We start from the raw sequence: 21,259 nt of genomic DNA on the forward strand, positions 1-21,259 counted from the left end.
TTTTAGCTTATTTAGAACAAGTTGTGCATCTCTTACGTTCGCTGAAGTAGTGTGTTTGTCAGGTAGTTATTCGCTGCTGCTATTTTTAGGTGTTTCACAGTTATTTGCTGTTGCACTGTTTACTCGCATGACTAAGTCCAGGAGCTTCGTATTTTAAGAGTAGCTTTAGAAACCCACTTGGATTTCAGTACTTTTTTTTTACTCTAATTATGTCTTTGTGCTTTCTACAAATAATTTAATCCAAACTACCAATTAAAACAAGGATCTAACTTTTCCTGCAGTTTAACAGTGCCTTGCAAAACTATTCATCCTCCTTGAACATATCCACATCTTGTCACATTACAACCACAGACTTAAAGGTATTTTGCAAAGATGTAATGTGATAGGCCAACATATTGTGCATAATTGTGAAAAGGGAGGAAAATATGTATGTTCAATTTTTTTTTTTTTTTTTACGGTAAAATCTGAAACATGTGGTGTGCATAAGTATTTACCCCCTGAGTCAACAATTGTTCAAACCACCTTTCGTTGCAATTACAGCTGAAAATCTTTTGGGATGTGTCTATACCTGTTTTGCATATAAAGAGTGCAACCTTTGCCTATTCTTTGAAAAATAGCTCCAGGTTAGTCAGATTAGACAGAGAGGATCTGCGAGCTCTTGCCACAGATTGTCAGTAGGATGTAGGTCTTGACTTTGGGCTGTTCTAACATTATATGCTTCAATCTAAACCAGGGGTGTCTAGCATACGGCCTGTGAGCCAAATCAGCCTGCTGAAGGGTCCAATCCAGTCCATATGAATGTGTGAATGTGCAAAAATTACACAGACAATATTAATAATAAAGGGTGTGGAAATCATTTTAGCTCAGGAGTCATATAAAGACCAGTTAAGTCTGAAGTGGTTCAAAATTAAAATACTATAATAACCTATGAATAATGACTCCAACCTTTTCTCTTTGTTTTGTTGTAAAAAAAAAAAAAAAAAAAGTAAAACTACATGAAGATACTGACATTTGCAAGCTATCTTTTCACAAAAGATTTCAAAAACCTGAACCATGAACAACCTGAAACGCCTTAAGAGAAGTAATTGTAATTTTAACAATGTCATCCTTGCTAATAAATATTTTGAGTATTTGCCACTGTAGTCTATAAGTTATAAATGATAAACTGTAACTGCAGTTGATAACTGTAACTGCAGTTGATAAAGTAATGCTGTCATTGAGTGGCTGAAAAGGGCTGGACCATTTCAGTAAATGTCCAGAAGATGGCAATGCTTAGTTGTTTATGATTTGTTCATATGTGATCAATCACTGTTATTTCATCACACATATTTTACTTTCTATGCACATCCACTTAAATTATATTTTATATCTGATCATTATTTTTCAGTACATTTACAAATATGGCTTTATTCTGAACTCAAGGACCACAACTCTATACATTTTTGTGTCTTAACGCAAAAAGTATACTGCGTGTACTCTATACACAGCAATGTAGAAAGCTTTCCGGAAATGAGAAAAATACTTTATTGCCAATTACGTAAAATTTCCAGTGGGTTTACGTGATGACGTAGTGTGTTTAATGCTCGCACTAAGCAGCAGAGGATGGAGCAGAGCTAATGAATGGGATGAAGGCTGAGAGACCAGACTGGAGGAGAGGATGAACCGGCCGATGGAGCATCAGCATCTGAAGCCTGGTCATAACTGAAGGGCAAATAGGGGGATTTTCTTGGATGAAAGTAATCACACTTTTTTTTTTTATCACTATTTTGTCCTCATCGACGGTACTGGAGCTGAGATTCTGTGGAAGGGAGGTCGGACGTGATGGTGAAGCCTCAGGAGTGCGCCAAGTGATTTCTGGTCTTTTCCCCTCCTCAAAACAGTGGAGATGAAGGGTTTTCTCAGAAGAATATATCTGGCATCCAGTAGTGAGATGAGAGAGACCGCTTGCTCCAGTAAAACTCTGTAATATCTCATAGATTTGGAGGGATTTTCATGGCACAGCGGACAGCGAGGAAGAGCCAGCGACTGAAACTGGGATTTATGGACAGCGGGTTTACTGGGATGAGGGCTCAAGTATTTTTCGGGTGAGGATATTTCTTGACAGCTTTTCTGAGTCCAGTCCGTGTGTAGCTGGTCACATTTCACTGTGTTGTGAAGTGACGAGAGAGAGGACACACAACAGCAGCAGCAGCAGCCAGTGGAGAGTAACGTTATTTACAGCAAGCTAGCAACGATTGGTTAAAGCTAGCTCCTCATAGACTATGCGTCTTTAATCTGTTAAATTACATTTTTTCTGCCTGTTTCGACATTTCAGTTCGTACCAAAAAAAAATAGAGACAACTTCTTAATTTCGACTTTTCGTGGAATATAAACCACAGTCCCTCTCCTGTCAGTCTAGTCCTGAGTTTAGCTCGGTAATCCTCATATGTGAATACTTTAATTTAGCTAACGGTAGCTACAACTAGCGCTCGTGCTGCTGTTCTCGATCATCATGCATGCATCGACACGTTTGCTCGGATGAAACTAACCAAGCCAGTAAAATGTACCCAAGGGCATAACAACGTCAAAACCATGTCGGACTGAAAACAACACGGTGGCTCAGCAGAAGTCACAACAATCACAGCGGCTTTAGAGGGAGAGAGGATCAGAAGGTGCAGCTAGCCTCCAGCCAGTTCACACCGCCCTCCAGAGACCACCGACTGCATCGATTCTACTCAACTTTGCAACCAAATCCAACAAAATGGGGTATGTAACGTGGAGTACGGTTACATGACAATCCATACTTTACATCGTGCATCCCAGGCAATGTGTGTCTGTGTTTGGTTTTGTAGACTCCAGCAGCCAATCAGCAGATTTCACCAAAGCTCAGTCTCAGCTGACAGTGTAGCAAACACTGCTAGCCTAGCCTCCTCTGGGTCTCTGGGTGTAAAGTAGACACCAACTCCTGTCACCACTGATCATTTAGCAGTACACACAGTTACCAGAGAAATGAACGACACTAAAAGCCTATGGCACTGATTGCAGTAGCCCATCATTAAATCCACCCAGCCTCCACACAAGCATCTGACATTGTAGATTACAGAAACCAAAAGATTAGGCTGCACAACTGATGGCTGTAATGAAGTAGGCTACTGTTGGTGAATTGATGGCAGAGATCAGGCTATGTATCTGTTAACTGGGACAGAACAGTGCATACTTTGGTACATTGCGAAGTTGGAGATGCATTAGTCTCTCTTGCCGTTCCACATAGAAGGACTACAACTGTTGGTTTTGTGCTGCCAGAAGAAGGAAAATCCTTCAACCACCACCAGATGAAACTGATTTCTCATACATGACTCGAGTAATGCATGTACTGTATCTGAACCTGCAGATGTATGGTGATCCTCCTGGTCAGGAGCGACCTAGTTCTTACTCCAGATGAAAGCAGATGATGTAGCATGTGATTGGTTTGTTGTCATATTGTGGCTGGGGGGTGAACTGCTTACCTCCTCGTGCAAAGCGCATCCGCTGTAATTCTCAAGGCTAGTGGTTATAATCCAGTCTGCAATCAATTCCTTAGAGAGAGAGAGAGAGGGAGATAGACAGAGAGCATGTCTTGTATTTGCACTGAGCACTTAATTAGCAAGTCAGAGTTGGCTGTTCCCTCCAACAAGTACTGGAGCTTCTGTTCTTGTATAATAGATGATTGTAAACAAGTTGTCCTCTTGAAACTTGGCACTTCTGAGCAGAAACACTGCCCAGGACTTAGCATCAGTATCACATTTTTTGGCAAACTAGAAGATCAAAGTTTGATTCATGAATGGAATATTTTTTACTGGAAACAATGATCATAACATTTACCTGTCCTTGGATATCAAGTGGACTTATACAGACCACAATTGATGTGATACTTGTGGAGTTTGTAGCCGTTGTGTCAGGTCCTGTCTCTGATCAGGCTTTTTTGAAAATATGAAGGCTTTATCGGTAAAACTACAAATACAGAAATACATATAAAAGTACACAGCGCAAGTGAACAGGTCTTAGGTAAGTGAGAAGTATCAATGTGTAGAAACTCCATATTATCTACTGTTAGTGGTTTAGATAATTTTGTGAGTAGTCAGACTTGTTCTGACATATCAGTGGTAAGATAAATTACAAGGTTTTTTCTAAGGTTTAGTGTGTAATATTTAGTGACATCAAGTGATCCAGTTGCAGGTGGTGCTGCTCCAGCATCTCATCCGCTGTTTTTTCCACTCTGGGCTTTTTAAATCAAGGTGATGCTCTTAGATACACCTTAGTAGATGATGGTGATGCATAACCCTGCAGCCTATAGAACAGAATAAAGAAGATAAAGTAATTCTGAGCTTCTGTAGGATCATGGTGGACTTTGATTGGCGAACCGCTTCCTCTGTGGATGTTAATGGAATTTAAGGTGGCGAAAACTGAATGATTTAGCCTATATTTTCGGGCAATTATATATTAACAGAAGCACAATTATAAAAGGCACATTCCTTTTGTGTAATGAAAAGTCTGAGACCTGTTACTTAGGCTAACTGTTTTCTCAGCATATGAATCCAACTCGCACAATCCTTACACTAAATGACAGTCAGCAATTGTAAGACTATTGTAAAGGAATTTCAACGGAGTGAACTGAATCAAAATAACAGTATCTCGGGAGAATAGCATTTTAGAGATGAGAGATTTTTAGGATTAAAAGAGATTATTACTGTGCATTTCTCTAAATGCAAAGGAAGGAGGCTTCAGTGATAACAGCAAGAAGTTATTTGTGTATTCTGTTGTTATCCTAAAATGCTATATTAAACTGTTTCAGTTTATTTGTTTATCCAAAGTTGCACAGTGATGCAGTGTTGTGTCAAGTCAGTTGGGTTTTCAGTGCCCAGTGTGTTTTTTCATACTGTAATTTCTTTTTCTTTTTCTTTCTCTTTCTTTTTCTGTTTTTTATGTGAGGAAAGCCACAGTGCTTCAGCTCTCTGTTCATCATTCTACTTCAGGACACTGAGGAAAGACTGAAAATGTCACTGACTTGAAGCCCCAACCATCTTTACATGGTCTTGTGTCTGCCACTGTGTGTCTGATGTGTGTTTTAAAGTGGACTGTGTGTGTTTGCCAAGCCCCACTGCCTCCCTCTGCGAGTGGGTTAACTGATAGGGACTCTGGACTCTGGGATCGGATTGGGCAGGAGAGCACGTGGGAAGGAGCGGGAGAGATAGAGTTGGAAGATGTTCACAGCTCATGACCAACCCTGAGTCACATGGCTGTTGCTATGACAACGCAGCAGCTAAGTTAGTAATGCAGGTTATTTTTCTGTGCCTCTCAAGCACAGGCTGGAGCCGTCAGTGTTTTAATACTGTCCAGTGTAGATAGTAGGGCTGCACGATTTTGGCAAAAAAAAAAATCCCGATTTTTTCCTCTAAAAACTCGATTTTCGATTTCGATTTTTGGGTATAACTAGAAAAGGCAACAGCAGTCAACATGTCGTTTTCGTGAGCAGCCCACAATGCAAGCCACTGCTCTGACCTCAAAGCTGTGATGGGATCACGTGATGAACCTACAGTTTTGTTTTGTTTTTTCTCTTCATTAAATCTTTGAAATGAAGTAGAGTATACAATGTATACAACAAGAAAATAACATAAGTTTGTCAGGGGGAATACACTATAAGAAAATGTCCAAATCAGAGCAAATACTGATAGTTGTTACAACCTTTTTGTTTCCACATTTATCTAACAGCTTTAAATAAATTTCAACATCTTACAAAACATAAATAATATTTGGTTTTGTGTTACAGAACTTACATTTGTGAATGAAAAAATTAGCAAGTAAGAGGACTAAATTAATTATTTAAAAATTTTTTTTTTTTTCTCTTTCTTTTCTGGGTATCTGGCCCACAGCAGTAATACCAGTGTCAGTCAGTGACAGGCATCAGTCGTGCGTGTGTGCGTGGACCAGGTTAATATGAGTGATCCCCATGCGGTTCTATTTAAACTGGGGGATCCGTGAGTGGAACAGACCGACCCAGGACACACTGGAGGGATTCTATCCCTGGAGCTGGTGCATGTGTGTGGGCACAGGGCTGTGTGGGCTCCTCTGCTGAGGCTGATGACCCCGAGACCCGGACCCGGTTCGGAAGAAGACAGTACGGTACGGATCCGGGACAACGGAAGATGAGTGATCCGCTTGCAGTTATATTTCAATTGCGGGATCCGTGCGTGAAGCCACGGCTTATATTGGTATAAGTACTGCGGGTTCATGAACAGATTTAACGTCCGGTCATTACACAGACTTCTGTGACAGACTGCTGTCACAGGAAGAGCCTACGGGAGCCCGCGGAGGCGCGCGGCCCGGAGGCATGAGAGAGATGAAATCGATTTTACGATTTCCCTTTTTTAAAAATTGTCCTAACTAAAAAATCCGATTTCGATTTAAAATCGATTAATCGTGCAGCCCTAGTAGATAGTGATAGTTTGTTTGAAAAGTAGTTTTGCAATGATTTTCTAAAAGTAGAGCATCTCAAGTAGAGGTAGACCGGGACGATTTATTGATTTTTTTTTTTTTTTTCAATATCGTCCGTAATTTTTTTTATTTTTTGAAAGCTGATATTTGAACAGTAGTAAAAATTTCATAAGATATTTGGTCAGGTACCTGTGTGGGCAGCACTTGAAGTTCAACACATGTTGAAAGAGTACTATGTATATCTGTAATAATAATTTCATTTACATTGCTGCATAAAAAATCTTAATTATCTGTGTGTTTCAGTTGTATTTTACAGTCAATCTGCTTTAAAAAAAAAAAAAAAAAAAAAATCTGCCATGAGCTGGCCAAATTTTCAGCATTTGGCCTTAGAAAAACCCATATTTGGTTGACCTCTAATCTCAAGTGCTTTATAGAAAAGCACAAAAAGCATCACTGGTTTAAAAGGAAACCATGAAGTAAATGAATTGAAAGGCCAGAAAACAACAAAAGCAGGATCAGTGATGTACACTAATAAATAAAGACACAAGGAATGTGTTTAAATGCTGAAACAAGATTGCTTTAACGTAACCATTTATTCACAGATAATACACATGTCTGTATTAGCTGCTGTCTAACCACGGCCGTCTGCCTACGTGTCTTCTGTTTAGTATCTGCTGGTTGTAAGTGGAGAACTGCTGATTTGATAACATCTGTGGTCAGATTCCTCTGTCAAAGCACTTGTCATTGAGACATGAATGCCACAGTACATTTCATTGTGAAAGGGATTATGGGCTAACAATCACTGCACACTCTCATTGAGACACACACCACCAGGGCAGATTTTCATCTAGGGTGTGCTGCCAGGCTAATGACACCCTAAAGCATAAAAAATATAAAGTATGATGATCTGCTAAAATTTAGCAAAGACATCGTCTTTGACATTCAGAATCATGAAACAAAGCAGGGAGAGTATGTTTTCTATAAATAACTTTGTGGTGTAAACCGGTCCAATGTCTGAATCAAATGAAGTTTCACAACTGAAACCGCTTCTATCTCAGACACTGCTGTTGGACCTGGTTCTGATGGATACCAGGGAGGAGATGATGTAAGCACATCATAGCAGAGGAAGCCACATATCTTAAGGATGTGATCACTGATGCAAACCCTTCACATCAACCAACGCCCTTCATTGCTTAGTTATTCATTTACTCAGCAATGTACAGTCCTGCACAACATGCATTTATAGCCTCGACCTTAGCCTGCACAAGTTGGTGTGAATCGTTGAACACACATTACCATGTCTGTGATTAACTCTGTCTATCTTTAAATAACCTCTGCCAAGCCTCTACTCTGCTAACTTAATTAACACACTTCGACATGACAAGAGTTCCCAAAGAGGGGAACAATTACTGAGTCCCAAAGGAAACCTGGGACGCTGGGAAGAATCCGCTCTCAGCCAAGTAATCAAATCTGCTCTCCTTCAAGACTGGCAGATAGACATGCCAGGACCAAATCTTCATTAAATAAGTCCAATGTTGAGATAAAGAACCTGTTTTACTTGCTGAGCTGATGCTTCTTTGCTTGACATATGTATACTGTAGATTTTATGTCTTTCTTTAGTGGCTGCTGCAGCTGCCAGCCCTTTTAGGGATGTTATGTTATTTATGTGACAGCCCAAAGTGACCAGAGTGTTAAACACATGGTCTCATGACTCAATGGTAGTGATTTCATGGTATGTTTTGGATACCCACTTTGCATTTAAAACCTAAATTAACCAGGATTTATCTGTACATGAAAATCATAATATCTACAGATGTTACTTTCTGCTTGCTATCTAGCTGTCAAGTTATGATGTTGGGAGTGTGTTTATTTTTTTCCATTGTTAAAGCTACTGCAGTAAAATCATACTCCACACTGACACAGAACATGACACAGAACAAAGTCAGCATGAAGAATTATCAAAAAGAAGGCCCACAAATATAAGACTTTTTACATTAATACATGTTATGTTGGCATATATTCAGGGAGTGGAGAGAAACCTGAAACTCTGTCCGAGCTAACAACTGAATGAATGAACAAGTAACATATATTTAGAGGAAGTATTTGTTATGACACTTAGCCTGAATGTGCTGTAATTTATCAATGTGCTGATTTGTTACTTTTTGCTCTTCTGTCTGTTTTCTATCTGTGCGGTCATTATTTGGCCTGAGTTCTCTGTATATGCTACTGACTAATTCAAAGTGCCATTTTCAGACTCTAATTGACTTAAACAGGAAGTACTGATTTGGAGGGAAAATAATTGTCAGGAATATAAAAATACGTCTATCTACTGTATATTTTATGATGAGTTTAATATTCTGCTTCACATTTATGTATTGATTATTTTGATTTAGATGGTCAGCTCAACAGTCATCTAGTTTATAACAAAATCAGAGATATTTCATTTCAGACATGCACTATACAGAAGGTTTTTAATTTCATAATTTTTTTTTTTTTTTGCAAGAGGTGGAAATGACATTGGCTGTTTGTCTGCCAGCCTTTTTCTGCTCTGAAATATTCTTATTATGCCTTTACACAGGCACAGGAGTGGTCTCATTTTTCATATTTTCATGTGATTTGTGATAAAGAAAGGAGGAAACATTTCCCAAAATGTCAGGCTGCCAGTTGATGTATCCCTTTTAGGTCTTCTTGCAAGAAAAAAAAAAAAAGTCTAATATTGACATCATTGTGGACCACTTATATTTACACATCTGTGTGGAAATCTGGAAAAGATTTTGGGAAAAGATTCTTAAGTTGTAAAAACAAATCTTTTATTAATTGAAATCTTTTGATCTGGGAGAAGTCCTTCACTTTACTCTCACATTGATTTTTCATGGTTTTGGCTTAGGTGATGCTAAAATGTCCTGACTGCTGCACCTAAGCCTTATAATGGTAGGAAAAACCCATAGCTTAAATTTAGCTTCCAAGTGTATTTATTATCATTCCTGTCTATTTTTGCTGACTGGGAAAATTGGTTTATTGAAACAAACAAATGCTGGCTTTCTTAAAGATATTAAATTGTATACAAAGACTATTTGTGTACAATATGTATTTTTTTGTCAGAATTGTAATATTATTCAAATCTCACAATGGTCCTAAATAAATTAAGACTACAAGCAACTTTCACATAAAAAAGATGCAGCATATCCTCCTATATTTTTGTGTTTAAGGTGACAACATATATGAAATGATATATTTATCCTGAAATCTCTGAAAATAGTACTTCATGTTTTAAATACTGTTATTGTCTGCCTTTTTTCTAAGGTTTTCTAGGGATGACTGAGATATTCTGAAAGAAAACAACAAATGAAAATGTTTCAAAGAGATGTACATTTAAAGCAAATGTCTGCTGTTTGTTTTAAGTGGATTTATTGGTATAACAGTGGAGACTAGCCAGTAGTAGACAGTTATAGCTTTGCCTTTAATCCAATACCAAGCTTTTTAGCCATAGCAACATTTGGAAGCGGTCCACTGCCTGCTGATCTCTGTATGTTGGCACAGGTGCCTCCAGGTCACCGTTGGCATCATAACCTCTCTGCAGCGCTTGTGCGTCACAGTACCCTCTGCTGGATAGGCCAGAGCTCACCCACAAACACAAGGCCCTAAAACGTAGCATTCTGCTGTTTTCTAGCCGAATGATCAGGGCACGTCACTTTGAGCTGCATGCCGTGACAGGTGCCACAGGGGTGAAATGAGTGACAGGCTGGATCAGAAGCCAAACGCTGCCTGTGGATGAACATGTTAAACAAATGCAGACAAGAACCTGCCACAGTGATTGGAGCCTAGAGGTATGGAGAGATATGGTTGAAATGTTGTCAGTGATAAACATTTTCAAATCGGTTAATCAATAATTATCATGACAAATGTGAAGGTATTATTTCATTCCAGGTTAAATGTTGATTTTTTTTTATTTTTTTTTTGAAAAGCAAATTTAAAAGTAAAATTTAAGAAGTTATTTTGGTAAATTATTAACCTTTAATAATACCAGTTGGTGTTGTATTCTAAATTGTTGGAAACCCTGGTTAGTGACCTTTACAATGAGGTATGACTTGTAAGGATGTTGTATGCGTGGAATGAGCAACACAGCCAAAATGTGGGTAATGCCTCAAAAAATGTGCCAAAATTCCCTGCAATATTCTCCTGTTATGGTTCGGTATGAGACTCTATCTCAATGACTCTCCCTGTGTGGAATTAGTGTTAGGGTTCGAGGTTAGGCTGGTATCTTTCTCACAGAGAAAACAGAACTTGTCATTGAACACAATCTAAGTGCAGTGAGATATTGGGATGAGATTCTGGAACCAGTAGCGATCCAGTATCTCCAGAATCTGGGACCTAACTCCAGACCACAACCCACCGGAACACTTGCAGGATCAGGTTGGGCGAGCAACACAACCATGCTGGTTGACCTTCAACAACTCCTGGTTGACGAATGGGATGCCGTCCCACTGCAAAATATGACCAGTCTGGTGGCCAGCATGAGGAGGATGTGCCAAGTTGTGTTTGGCTGCATGTGGATCTTTCACACGCTGTTGAGGTCCCTGACAGTGTAAAATGAAGAAAGTGTAAAAATGGCCAATATGTGTTGTTTTTTTCCTTATTACGGTTGGAAAGCACAATACCCACACGTTTCACTGTGTTGCTCATTCCACGAATGCAAGAATCTCTACAAACCGGACCTCATTATAAAGGTGACTAATCAGGCTGTCCAGTGATACATAATGCAACACCAATTGTTATTATTAAGGAGAAGACATAATTGACCAAATTAACAATTCCAAAGATTTTTTGAGAAAAATGACACAAGAATGGAAAAGAGGCAAGAAGACAAAAACACCATAGGACAGTGTTTCTTAATCTTTGTTGAATAAAGGCCCACTAGTGGCATCATGAGCCTCCTGCCAACCCCCCCATACCCGAAAAAATTGGAGGGGTGGTGGGGGGTGGTGGCAGTGAACCTATGGAGGACATGGTGAGTTATATAGCTATGTAGATAAAACCCCCCTCACCTCATCATTTCACACGTGCCACCCCCTAAAAACACATTTGCGGGGCGGTTATGCCTCTATTACATGACGGACCTCAATCCGTAAACCTGGGGGTGGAGTATGTGCCTCTGTAATACATTGGACCTTACATGGGGTCTTTAAGCAGGAATACCACCCCCGTTGAGAAACACGATAATAACCAACCATGTGCATTTCAACATGGGGGGGGGGGATCTGCTGCATCTCCTTTGTACCAATAGCCACTGAGTCTGTGATTTTTTTGTTCCCTCCCCATCCTGTGCTCGCGCCCTCTGCCATGGGGTATAACAAGACAGAAAAAGACAAAAGTTACTTAAAAGACACAAAACAAAAAATTATACAAAAAATGACTGAAAAAACACAAGACTGATATTTTGCAAAACATGTGAGAAGCCTTAAATAATGCAAAAAAAAATTTTTTTAATGGAACAAAATTTTGCCACAGAATGAATGAGATGAAATGGTGCGAAAGACAATAGGTTGTAGAAGACATGACAAGACAAAAACTCAAAAGATACAGCAAGATGAAAAGTAATGTGCAGCAAAATAAAAAATATTGTGTAAAAAATAAAACACTGAACACAAATAATGTAAAAGATGCAAGACAAAAGCAACACGACACCATGATGTGAAAATGGTGCAAAGACTCAACCAGACAAAAATGTCTTAGAAGATGCAACAAGATGGAAATGATGCAAAACATGCAGCAGGATGAAGATCTAGAATATGCTTTAAAATGAAAACGTCATAAAAAAGACACAAATGGCGTGTGAGATGTAAATCCTAAAATGTAGTAAAAGACACAAGATGAAAATGACTTAAAAAACATGAGAGACGAAACAAAAATGTCGTAAGTGATGCACCAAGACAAAAATGTCATTCATATGAAGTTATTGGCTCTAATCAGTCTGTTAGTTTCTCTTGGGTCAAATTCTTGTTTTTTTTGTTGGTTTTTAAGTTTTTTTTAAGTCACTTGGTAATGGTGAGAGTTATTGAACCCCCACCACCACCACAACCACGCTGGGGCTGTGATGTGAGACAGCCCCTCCATCTTCGCCTCCGTCCCACTCAGGCTTGGGGCCGTTTGTCATCGTGTCTCAAACTGTTCAACTGTTCGCTCAAATAGAAACCACTGTGTAGGATCTGCGGCATTGTTCATCAAGTAAATTAGCATATCTGCTCTTTCCTTTGCTGCTTTTAAAAATGCATAATTTCTGCCTGATTTGGATTTTTTTTTTTTTTTTCACCACCCGCACATGAGGCCGTAACTTTCGAGAAAGACGCCCCCATCTTTGCCTGCCTCATTCCTCTGCTGGTCCTGCAGAAAGCTTCCTTTATTCCATTTCATAGTTACTTTTTCCAAACGCTACAACTCTATCTAGTAGAATAACATTTAGGCATAAATCCTTGCTTTATGCCTGCTTGTACGGCTGTATTTAGTCCAGCTTTCATATTGCTTAATTTTGCACATAAATCATTTGGCTCTCATCACCCTCCGACTGCAAAGGTTCATTAACTCCAAATGATACAAGTGATAATAGTATGAGGGTTTATTTGTTATGAAGCTGATTTTAACATTTTCCCATTTGTTGATTTTGCAGTAGATATGCCTTTTATGCTTTTTTTTTCGTAAGCTTTTTTAAAGGAGCATAAAATAGTAAAATGGACATTATTTTGTGCCTCTGTGTTGCAAACATTTTTAGTTGGAATGCATGGTGGTTGTTTCTTTTTTTCCATTTCGTCTAGTCCAGTCACTGTTAGTGCAGCAACACAGCAGAAGACTGAATTATGGATGTGTTGGGATTTGGGAAACTTTGTCTTTCACCTTCCTCTGATTCCTCACGTTCTGCTACTTCCACTTCTTGTCCTCAGCAGGACAGGGTTAGATATTAAATGTGACACTAATAATACATGATCGTGTGAGTCTTTGTGTTGTCTTTTGGTGTCGGTCTCAGTCAGTGAACACTTGCTTTTGCCAACCTGTCTGCTCTTCGTGATGACTGTTGACTGAAGCTGGCGTCCTTGACCCTGTGACCAAAAAAGAGCTTATTTTGTCATAGAACGGCAGCTGGATATTGAACTTTGATACTTGTATGGCACTGACCCAGTTACTGCAGCAAAGTACAGCAGCACCTCGACATAGCTTTAATGCATTTGTAGTTATTTAATAATGATAAACTTTGTTTTGAATATAAGTAGGGATAAAATAGAAAGGTGAACAGAAGGCAAAGACAAACCACAAATTTAAACAGAACACTCCTGAATATTGAAGGCAACAAGCCAACCAAGAAAAGAAAACGAAAAAAAAAATCACACAATGTACACATTGTGGCTCCTCATCAACGCTTTATGTCTGAATTGGAGTAGGAAGAAGGTGAGCTTATATTGTTCTACCCCAGTTTTACATGACTAATATATTCAGTCCATAAAAGGAAGAGGTTAGCCACTAAGTTACTGAAAAAGAGCACAAGTTATAACAGACCATTGGGAACAGAACAGAACAGCATAAAACAATACAGCTGTATTTCCTTCTTCAAACACTGACATCACCATCCTGGATGAAACTGCCTCTCTTCATCCTTTTATTTTTTGAAAAATTGTATTTTATTTAGGCCTATTATTTATATGTTAACAGATGATTTCAAGTTACAGCTTATTGGAGAATGACTTTGACTGAAAAATGCCAGGGTTCAGTAGTTATTGTGTGAAGCTGCTTTGAGAGTGTTAATCTGCCAAGAACTGAAAAATGACACTAAAGAGTGTTGTGCTGTACTGCATCATCATTTCATAAATATGTAAATGGCTCTCAAAAGTTCATTGACTAACCAGCATCGAAACCACTGATATCAGAGATGTTCAGATCTGTTCTTTGGTTCTTGTTATCTAAATGAATTGATAGAGTGTCACAAAACAACATTCCTGTAGAATCCTGCTGAAAATGAAATCATCAGATTTTGGTGGCCAAAGGTTAAAGGTCAAGGTTGTGATGACCTCATGTCTGTCCGTTGTTGTGAATGTAAAATCTCATTAATGCCTTTTTGGGAAGTTCTTTGTGACCTTTGTGATGTTGGTAACTAAAAAGTCACATTTTGGCTATAACTGCATGAACAGATTAAGATCCAAGGATAGAAGACATATCTGATTACCATGTTTAATAATTAATCAATTAATACATTAGTACGTACATCAATACATTATTTAGTATTATTCCTACACATCATACTGCATTGCACCTGAAAGTAATTATATTACATTACATTTAGCTGACAGAATTTATAGCTAGCTTTTGTTCCTGTTTGTTGGATAGTGGACACGTCAGAACTAAAGGGTCACTCATGTGTCAACATTTAATCTATTAAAAGTAACTCAGAAGAAAATATTTTATAATTCCTTATATATTCAGCATTTGTCAATATTATATAGGAGTTTATTGGCAAAATGTTTGAACATCAAAATAAGTAGCAGATCCATGGTAGCAGTTTTATACTTTCACTATTTTTATGATGTGATGTGGTTAATTTTTCTTTTATTGCACTTTTATTGGGATTAGGATTGGGATTGAGATATGTGTTGATCCTACTGATTTATGTTTTTGTTTCCATTTAATTATTCAAAGTGCTTAGCCTCATTCTGTGTTTGCCTGTAAAATTCTTCTTTGTAAGTTTGTTCACTACTGTTTGGTGAACTGGTTACACACTTTCTGTTCAGATTGTCCTATTTACTGTTAAAGCACTTTGTAAACTGCTGTTTTTAAAAGTGCTTATAGAAATAAAGATTATTATCAGTGTCATTATTATTTAATCAAAGATAGAAACCTGTATAATAAAGAAGTCTCCACTCTGTCTGCCCACAGAGAGCAGCCCATCTTCAGTACCCGGGCCCACGTCTTTCAAATTGACCCCAGCACCAAGAAGAACTGGGTTCCCACGAGTAAACACGCTGTCACAGTCTCCTACTTCTTTGACAGTACGAGGAATGTATATCGCATCATCAGCCTGGATGGATCTAAGGTGGGTGAGAGTATAGTTAAATGGAGCATCAGATAAGTGACTTACTGTGCTACTAAAAGTAACTTCAATTCTAAGAGTTTTAAATATGTAAAAGTAACAACTGTCTCACTCTGATTCAACGTTTTACCTTAAAATGACCTCAGACATTGAGATGTGTGTCTGTATTTCCCACCTCTGTGTCAACACAGCATCTCAGTCTAGTCTTTGTTAGGCGGAGCAGAGCAGGAGGCGGCCTGGCCTGTCATATCTATGTGGCAGTGATTATTTTAGTCTGGAGAGAGGTGCAGGGGTGGAGTTAGCATAGTTATGTAAGATCCTCTGGGTAACTACTGCTGTTGTTCAACCACCAAGTAGCTGTGTTCTGCTGGAAATAGCAGAGGCTGGGGTGAGCTGGTACTGGAGGACATTATCCTCCAGACAACAATGTGTCCTTTGAACAGACAAAGAGGGAACACAGACAGATGACACTCACTGTTGTGCTTCTTATCTTGTTTTTCCAGAAGTATGGACACTTTTGACATTTTTTCTTTTATTTTTACAAACACTGTTGACACTTTGCAATAAGCAGTGAGCAAATTTGCTGATGACTAGCGAGGCTTTATTTTTATAAAGATTTATTCATATATCACGTTTCATTTCAGGTGGAAACAGATTGTATAATGTGCACAAAGTGTGACAAAGCCAAATAATAAACCTAGAAATCAGCCATTAAAGTGATAATATGTAGTATTTCTACTTTTTACTACCACTTCAAGTGTTTTTAAAAGTGACCTTAACTATCAAGTCCTGAAAGCCATCGCTGAAGCCATCAGCACTGGAATTGAGTGGGCAAAACGGTCCCATCCCGCCAAGAAAACTATCGCCTTTGTCAGAGCTGGGGAGCAGGCAGTCCCAGCTAGAAGACCATCAGCTAGCATCCTGACCACCGCAAGAGACTGGCAGCTGCTGGTGGACCTCGAGCGGCAGCTGAAGTTCCCCAGACATATAGCTGCCACCACCCTACGCCCAGACATCGTCCTACTGTCAGAGGCCACTAAGCAAGCCGTGCTGCTGGAGCTGACAGTCCCGTGGGAAGATCGGATAGAAGAAGCCTTTGAGAGGAAGCTCTCGAAGTACACAGGACTGATCAGCGACTGTCAGCAGGCTGGTTGGAAGGCAAGGTGCTTCCCAGTGGAGGTGGGATGCAGGAGTTTTGCGGCTCAATCCTTGGCCAGAGCCTTCAGTAACCTGGGCATCGAGGGAGAGAGTAGGAGGAGAGCCATTCGCAATGCCACCGAAGCGGCAGAGAGAGCCTCAAGATGGCTGTGGCTCAAGAAAGGAAAACCATGGAGCCATGGTAGCTAGTTGCCATCTGGACACAAGCCGGGGTCTGATCAGCCCTGGCTGGGTCACCTGGATGAGGGTGTATGATGTTGAAAGACCCGAAACACCCAGTGATTCCAGGAACATCACTGAAGATGTGTCCAGAGGCATCAGTAGATGTATTCTCACATCATTTGAACATTTAGAATAAAGACTTCTGACATTATTATTAAAGATGCCAGTGTATTAGATTATAGAGATATGAACTGAATTTATGCATAACAATCGGCCAGGGGATTTATGTGACCACTAGAGGGAGTAGTGAGTCACTCTGCTGATCTCCCATGGTGAGGAAAACTAACACCATGGGTCCTTTGACCAAAATATCAGAGAGTGATGAGATGGGATGAGATTATCTTGCAGTTTCCCAGATCTACAGTAAACTCACCATGAAACTTCACAAATCACCTGTCATCACTGGTGTCCCAGCCCCATGATGATCAATAACCTGACAGTCGGCGGGACTCGCTTTAGGAGTCCTCATTGTCTGCTTCCAGTTTATTAAACACACCCACACACATACACTACTGTCACTGCTCTGTCAGTTCAATAGACTTTAACAGTGTTGTTTATAGTTACAATATTCAGGTCTTTTTGTTAAATGTTATGTGTTCTTTGTGTGTTTTGTTCCCCACAGGCCATTATAAACAGCACCATCACCCCCAACATGACGTTCACTAAGACGTCACAGAAGTTTGGCCAGTGGGCAGACAGCCGGGCCAACACGGTGTACGGTCTGGGCTTCTCATCTGAGAACCACCTGGTCAAGGTGAGCACAGGCTAAACACACTGAATCTGTTCAGATGTGCTACTCACTGGTGGAAGAAGTACTGACATCCTTTACTTTAAAGGGTACCTGTAATGAATTTTCATTGCTAGCTATTTCAAAAGATCACGTATCATACTAGTGGTTCTGTCAGGTAACTTACATCATAACCCGTTGTCAAATGTGAGTACTAAGTCACAGCTCTGTCAGTCAGACATGGTCAGTGACATGTTCCCTCCTTCACGGGCTGTTCCAGCACCGGCAGTGATGTAGACTCATTGATTTGTCTGATTGCCTGGGCTGTGATGGACTGGTCACTGACCCTGTGCAGCAGACACCAGTCTAAGATGACACATGATCAGCCAGTGCTGGGTCACATCTGTAGGACAATGGTGGAGTACAATGCTTACAGCTGTGCAAACAACAAGCGTGAATATGTGCTTTTTCCCTTGTCTCACTGACTGCTGCTTGTTTACTCCCCTTCATCACCCAGAATCAACGCGGGTATGTCACTTCTGGTTAGCAGTGGCTGCACCCCTTAGGTTCTGCCCCCACGCACGCATTCACGTAATATTAATAAAAAGGTCCAGTTTGGTGCATTTATGGTGATTTTTTTTTTTTTTTTTTTAACTGAATTTGCGCATCTTGCTAATAATTAATACACAAAGCACAATTAATGTCGTAAGTATGACCAGTACAGGAACACTTTAAGTAAAAGTACTAATGCCACACTGTGAAAAATACTCTACTGAGGTAAAGGTTCTGCAGTGGAAAAACTTACCCAAGTAAAAGTATTATTAGAGAAATGTAGTAAAAGTAGGGAAAGTAAAAGTATTCATTGTGTAGTAAAATGTCAGTGTTTTATTTATTTATTATATAAGATGTGTTCCCTGCTCATGTGCATGTTGAATTTTACTATTGTTGCTCATTGTTGAACTAATTTTACTAATTTTAACAAACACAAGGTTGTCAGTGGACATCTCAACTTGATGAAAAGAACATAATCTGAAAAGGAACTAAAATTGCAAAATGAATGTAGTGAAGTACTTGCCTCTGTGATGGAGCAGATGTTAAAGCTATACCAAGTGTAATGCTATTGTACTTAGCATAACTGTTGTTACTATAAATTCACAGGTGAATTAGTTTCTACTCTGGCTGTTGTACTTATTTTTGTTACTTTAGTTTGCAGATAAGTTTTCAGAGTTTAAGGAGGCAGCACGGTTAGCCAAGGAGAAGTCTCAGGAGAAGATGGAGCTCACCAGCACTCCCTCTCAGGTAACATCACCTGTCTACATGTGGACTTGTTCAACTACTGTTTCTTTAAAGTCAGTCTTTCCACTTTACAAACAGACAAATTAGATAAGACATTAGTGCACATTACAAATACATGTGATACGGACATAATCATGACTGACTGCTCCTGTTTGTCCTGTTTAATGTCACATCCTGTTGTTATGGCCGCTCAGCTAACACCATGTGGCCTTTGCTCTCCCTAAAAATTCCTCCTCAGGGTGTTGCAGTTAAAAGGAATGTGTTGTCAGTCAACAAACCCGGTAAAAAGAAGGTAAAAAAACAAAACAAAACAAAAAAAACCCCCAGAGAGAATCATTTTTGTGACACTGACCCTATTTTCCCAGTTTTATCCTGAGTTTGTGACTCAAACGTCAGTCCTTTTAGGTATCTGTTTACTGCAGAATTGCATTTATCATACCTTTGCATATCAGTAAATCTTTGTCACATGTGTTATTGTTGGGTATAGTACGTTTATTTTGTCTTTAACAACCTCATCTATCTTCCTGATGTGTCATTAACTGCTGGATAAACTCAGTCTCTGTGAAATTCCCGCAGTCCTCCCTCAGACGACCCCACATTTCTCCTTTCATGTTCTCAAACAAAGTCTCGGTATCAGCCAGTCACCAGTGACAACCTGTAACGAACAGACAAAAACACAGCCGACCCATAACACTGAATTCATTCATCTGAACTGGGTGTGCAGTGGGCTACATAGTAAAGAGAAATGTGACCTCTGCAGGTTTCTACACACTTCACCTTTAGACCTGCCTTTTCCCAAATTAGGATTGTGAACTGACCTGTTTGAATAAAATACATAACAATATGAGTTGTCTGACATTAATACCAAGAGCAGGGTAAATGTTTGTGCCAAAATAGTCATGTAATAAAACACTCAGCTAAGAGTTTTAACTAACTTTAGTGTCATTTACCCATGTAGTACTTCTATATGTGCTGGAGTTTGATACAGACACATAAGAACACGGTGCATTTAGGTGCATTTCATAAAATATGACTCAAGAGGCATCATCTGAGACATGGTGCATTCAAGTGCACTATGTAGACTTAGAAATCTTAACAAGAATGTCTACAGAGGTTTTGAAAACAGTACATTTAATTTTGTATTTCCTTCAGTTTACTTACACAAGTTTAAATCTGTCATTACTTTTTTGTTCTTTCACAGTATTTTAATATGTAGATGCTAAAATCATAATACTGTCTAGTTCAGTTCTACGTAGGTACATAGACAGGAGGGCCTCACATACCTCTGAGCATTTTCAAGTTGTTTTGCCGCAGCTTTTGTTAAATGATTGTCAGTCACACCCTATATGTAGGCATTTCATTGATAAATGTATTTGCTCACCAGGTGGATGTTTACACTCCTTGACCAATGAGTCAGAAAGTTAATTTCCAACTGTAGTCTTCATTTGTCCGTGCAAATTTGTAATGGAATGATGACAAATGTAACACTGAACTCAAATTTGATTGTTCCCATAATATCAAAAACATACTTTCAAACCCCTAACCCTAACCATGTGGTGTTTGGTAGATAAGCATATCTGAAATGTACTTTATTAATCATATGTCTGTTCATGCATGTGTATCATCAATGTGTCACACTCAGGAGTCAGCGACAGGTGACCTACAGTCACCTTTGACCTCAGAGAGTATCAACGGTACAGATGACGAGAGAGTCACACCGGACACACCTCAACCCCCAGAACCTAGAGCAGAGCCATCCCATAATGCACTGCCCTTCTCCCAAAGGTGAGCCACTGAAAGGTCAAAGGTCAGAAAGCTGAGATATCAGATAACTCCTAGAGCAGTGATATTTCCACAAAATTGTTAAATTTTGCTAAAATATGTGAGGACAAAGAAATGGTTTCTGGTATTGAAGATATGAAGCCTTTTTTTCTTCCTATGCTAAAGTAATCTGAAAACAAATGATATGGACATAATAGATTAGCCTAAGGTCCTCGCCTACTGGACCAACATGCATATTTATTCAGTCATCAATGCCAAGAGAATTTTTGATCCTGTGTTTTTTCCAACATTATTTATTACACTTGAAGTTTCTGAGGTTAAAAGATGATGTGCGATGTATTTTACTTTGTGTGGAATATTGAATATTGAAGTGACTCATCGAAATCAGCTGAAAAATGCAAGTGTTTTGGTCCTTTTCATCCAGAATAGACCCAGTTTCCTCATTTCTTTGTATGTGTTAAGAGGTGCAGTAGGATCCAGTGACTAATGCTGAGTCTCATATACATTTATGAGTTAAACCAGGACAAGGAGGTAAATTCTGGTCTCAGTCTTGG

The 21,259-nt window shown here is 39.2% G+C and overlaps 1 protein-coding gene across 2 annotated transcripts in view; it reads left to right on the plus strand.

The window, feature by feature from the left end:
• The first annotated feature begins 1,526 nt into the window (after positions 1-1,526).
• The window catches only part of homer1 (homer scaffold protein 1), a 28,806-nt gene continuing 9,073 nt past the window's right edge, over positions 1,527-21,259 (plus strand). The window contains exons 1-7 of one of the 2 annotated variants that reach the window (XM_030150817.1): positions 1,527-2,084; positions 2,552-2,745; positions 15,367-15,523; positions 17,523-17,654; positions 18,834-18,926; positions 19,162-19,215; positions 20,566-20,708. In XM_030150817.1, coding sequence (XP_030006677.1) covers positions 2,741-2,745; positions 15,367-15,523; positions 17,523-17,654; positions 18,834-18,926; positions 19,162-19,215; positions 20,566-20,708 — 584 coding nt within the window. In that variant the 5' untranslated portion in view covers positions 1,527-2,084; positions 2,552-2,740. Of the gene's footprint in view, positions 2,746-15,366; positions 15,524-17,522; positions 17,655-18,833; positions 18,927-19,161; positions 19,216-20,565; positions 20,709-21,259 lie in introns of both variants that reach the window. The other variant, XM_030150818.1, reaches the window with a different exon arrangement.

This window comes from Sphaeramia orbicularis, chromosome 12, assembly GCF_902148855.1.
Source record: "Sphaeramia orbicularis chromosome 12, fSphaOr1.1, whole genome shotgun sequence".
NCBI classification, from domain to species: Eukaryota; Metazoa; Chordata; class Actinopteri; order Kurtiformes; family Apogonidae; genus Sphaeramia; species Sphaeramia orbicularis.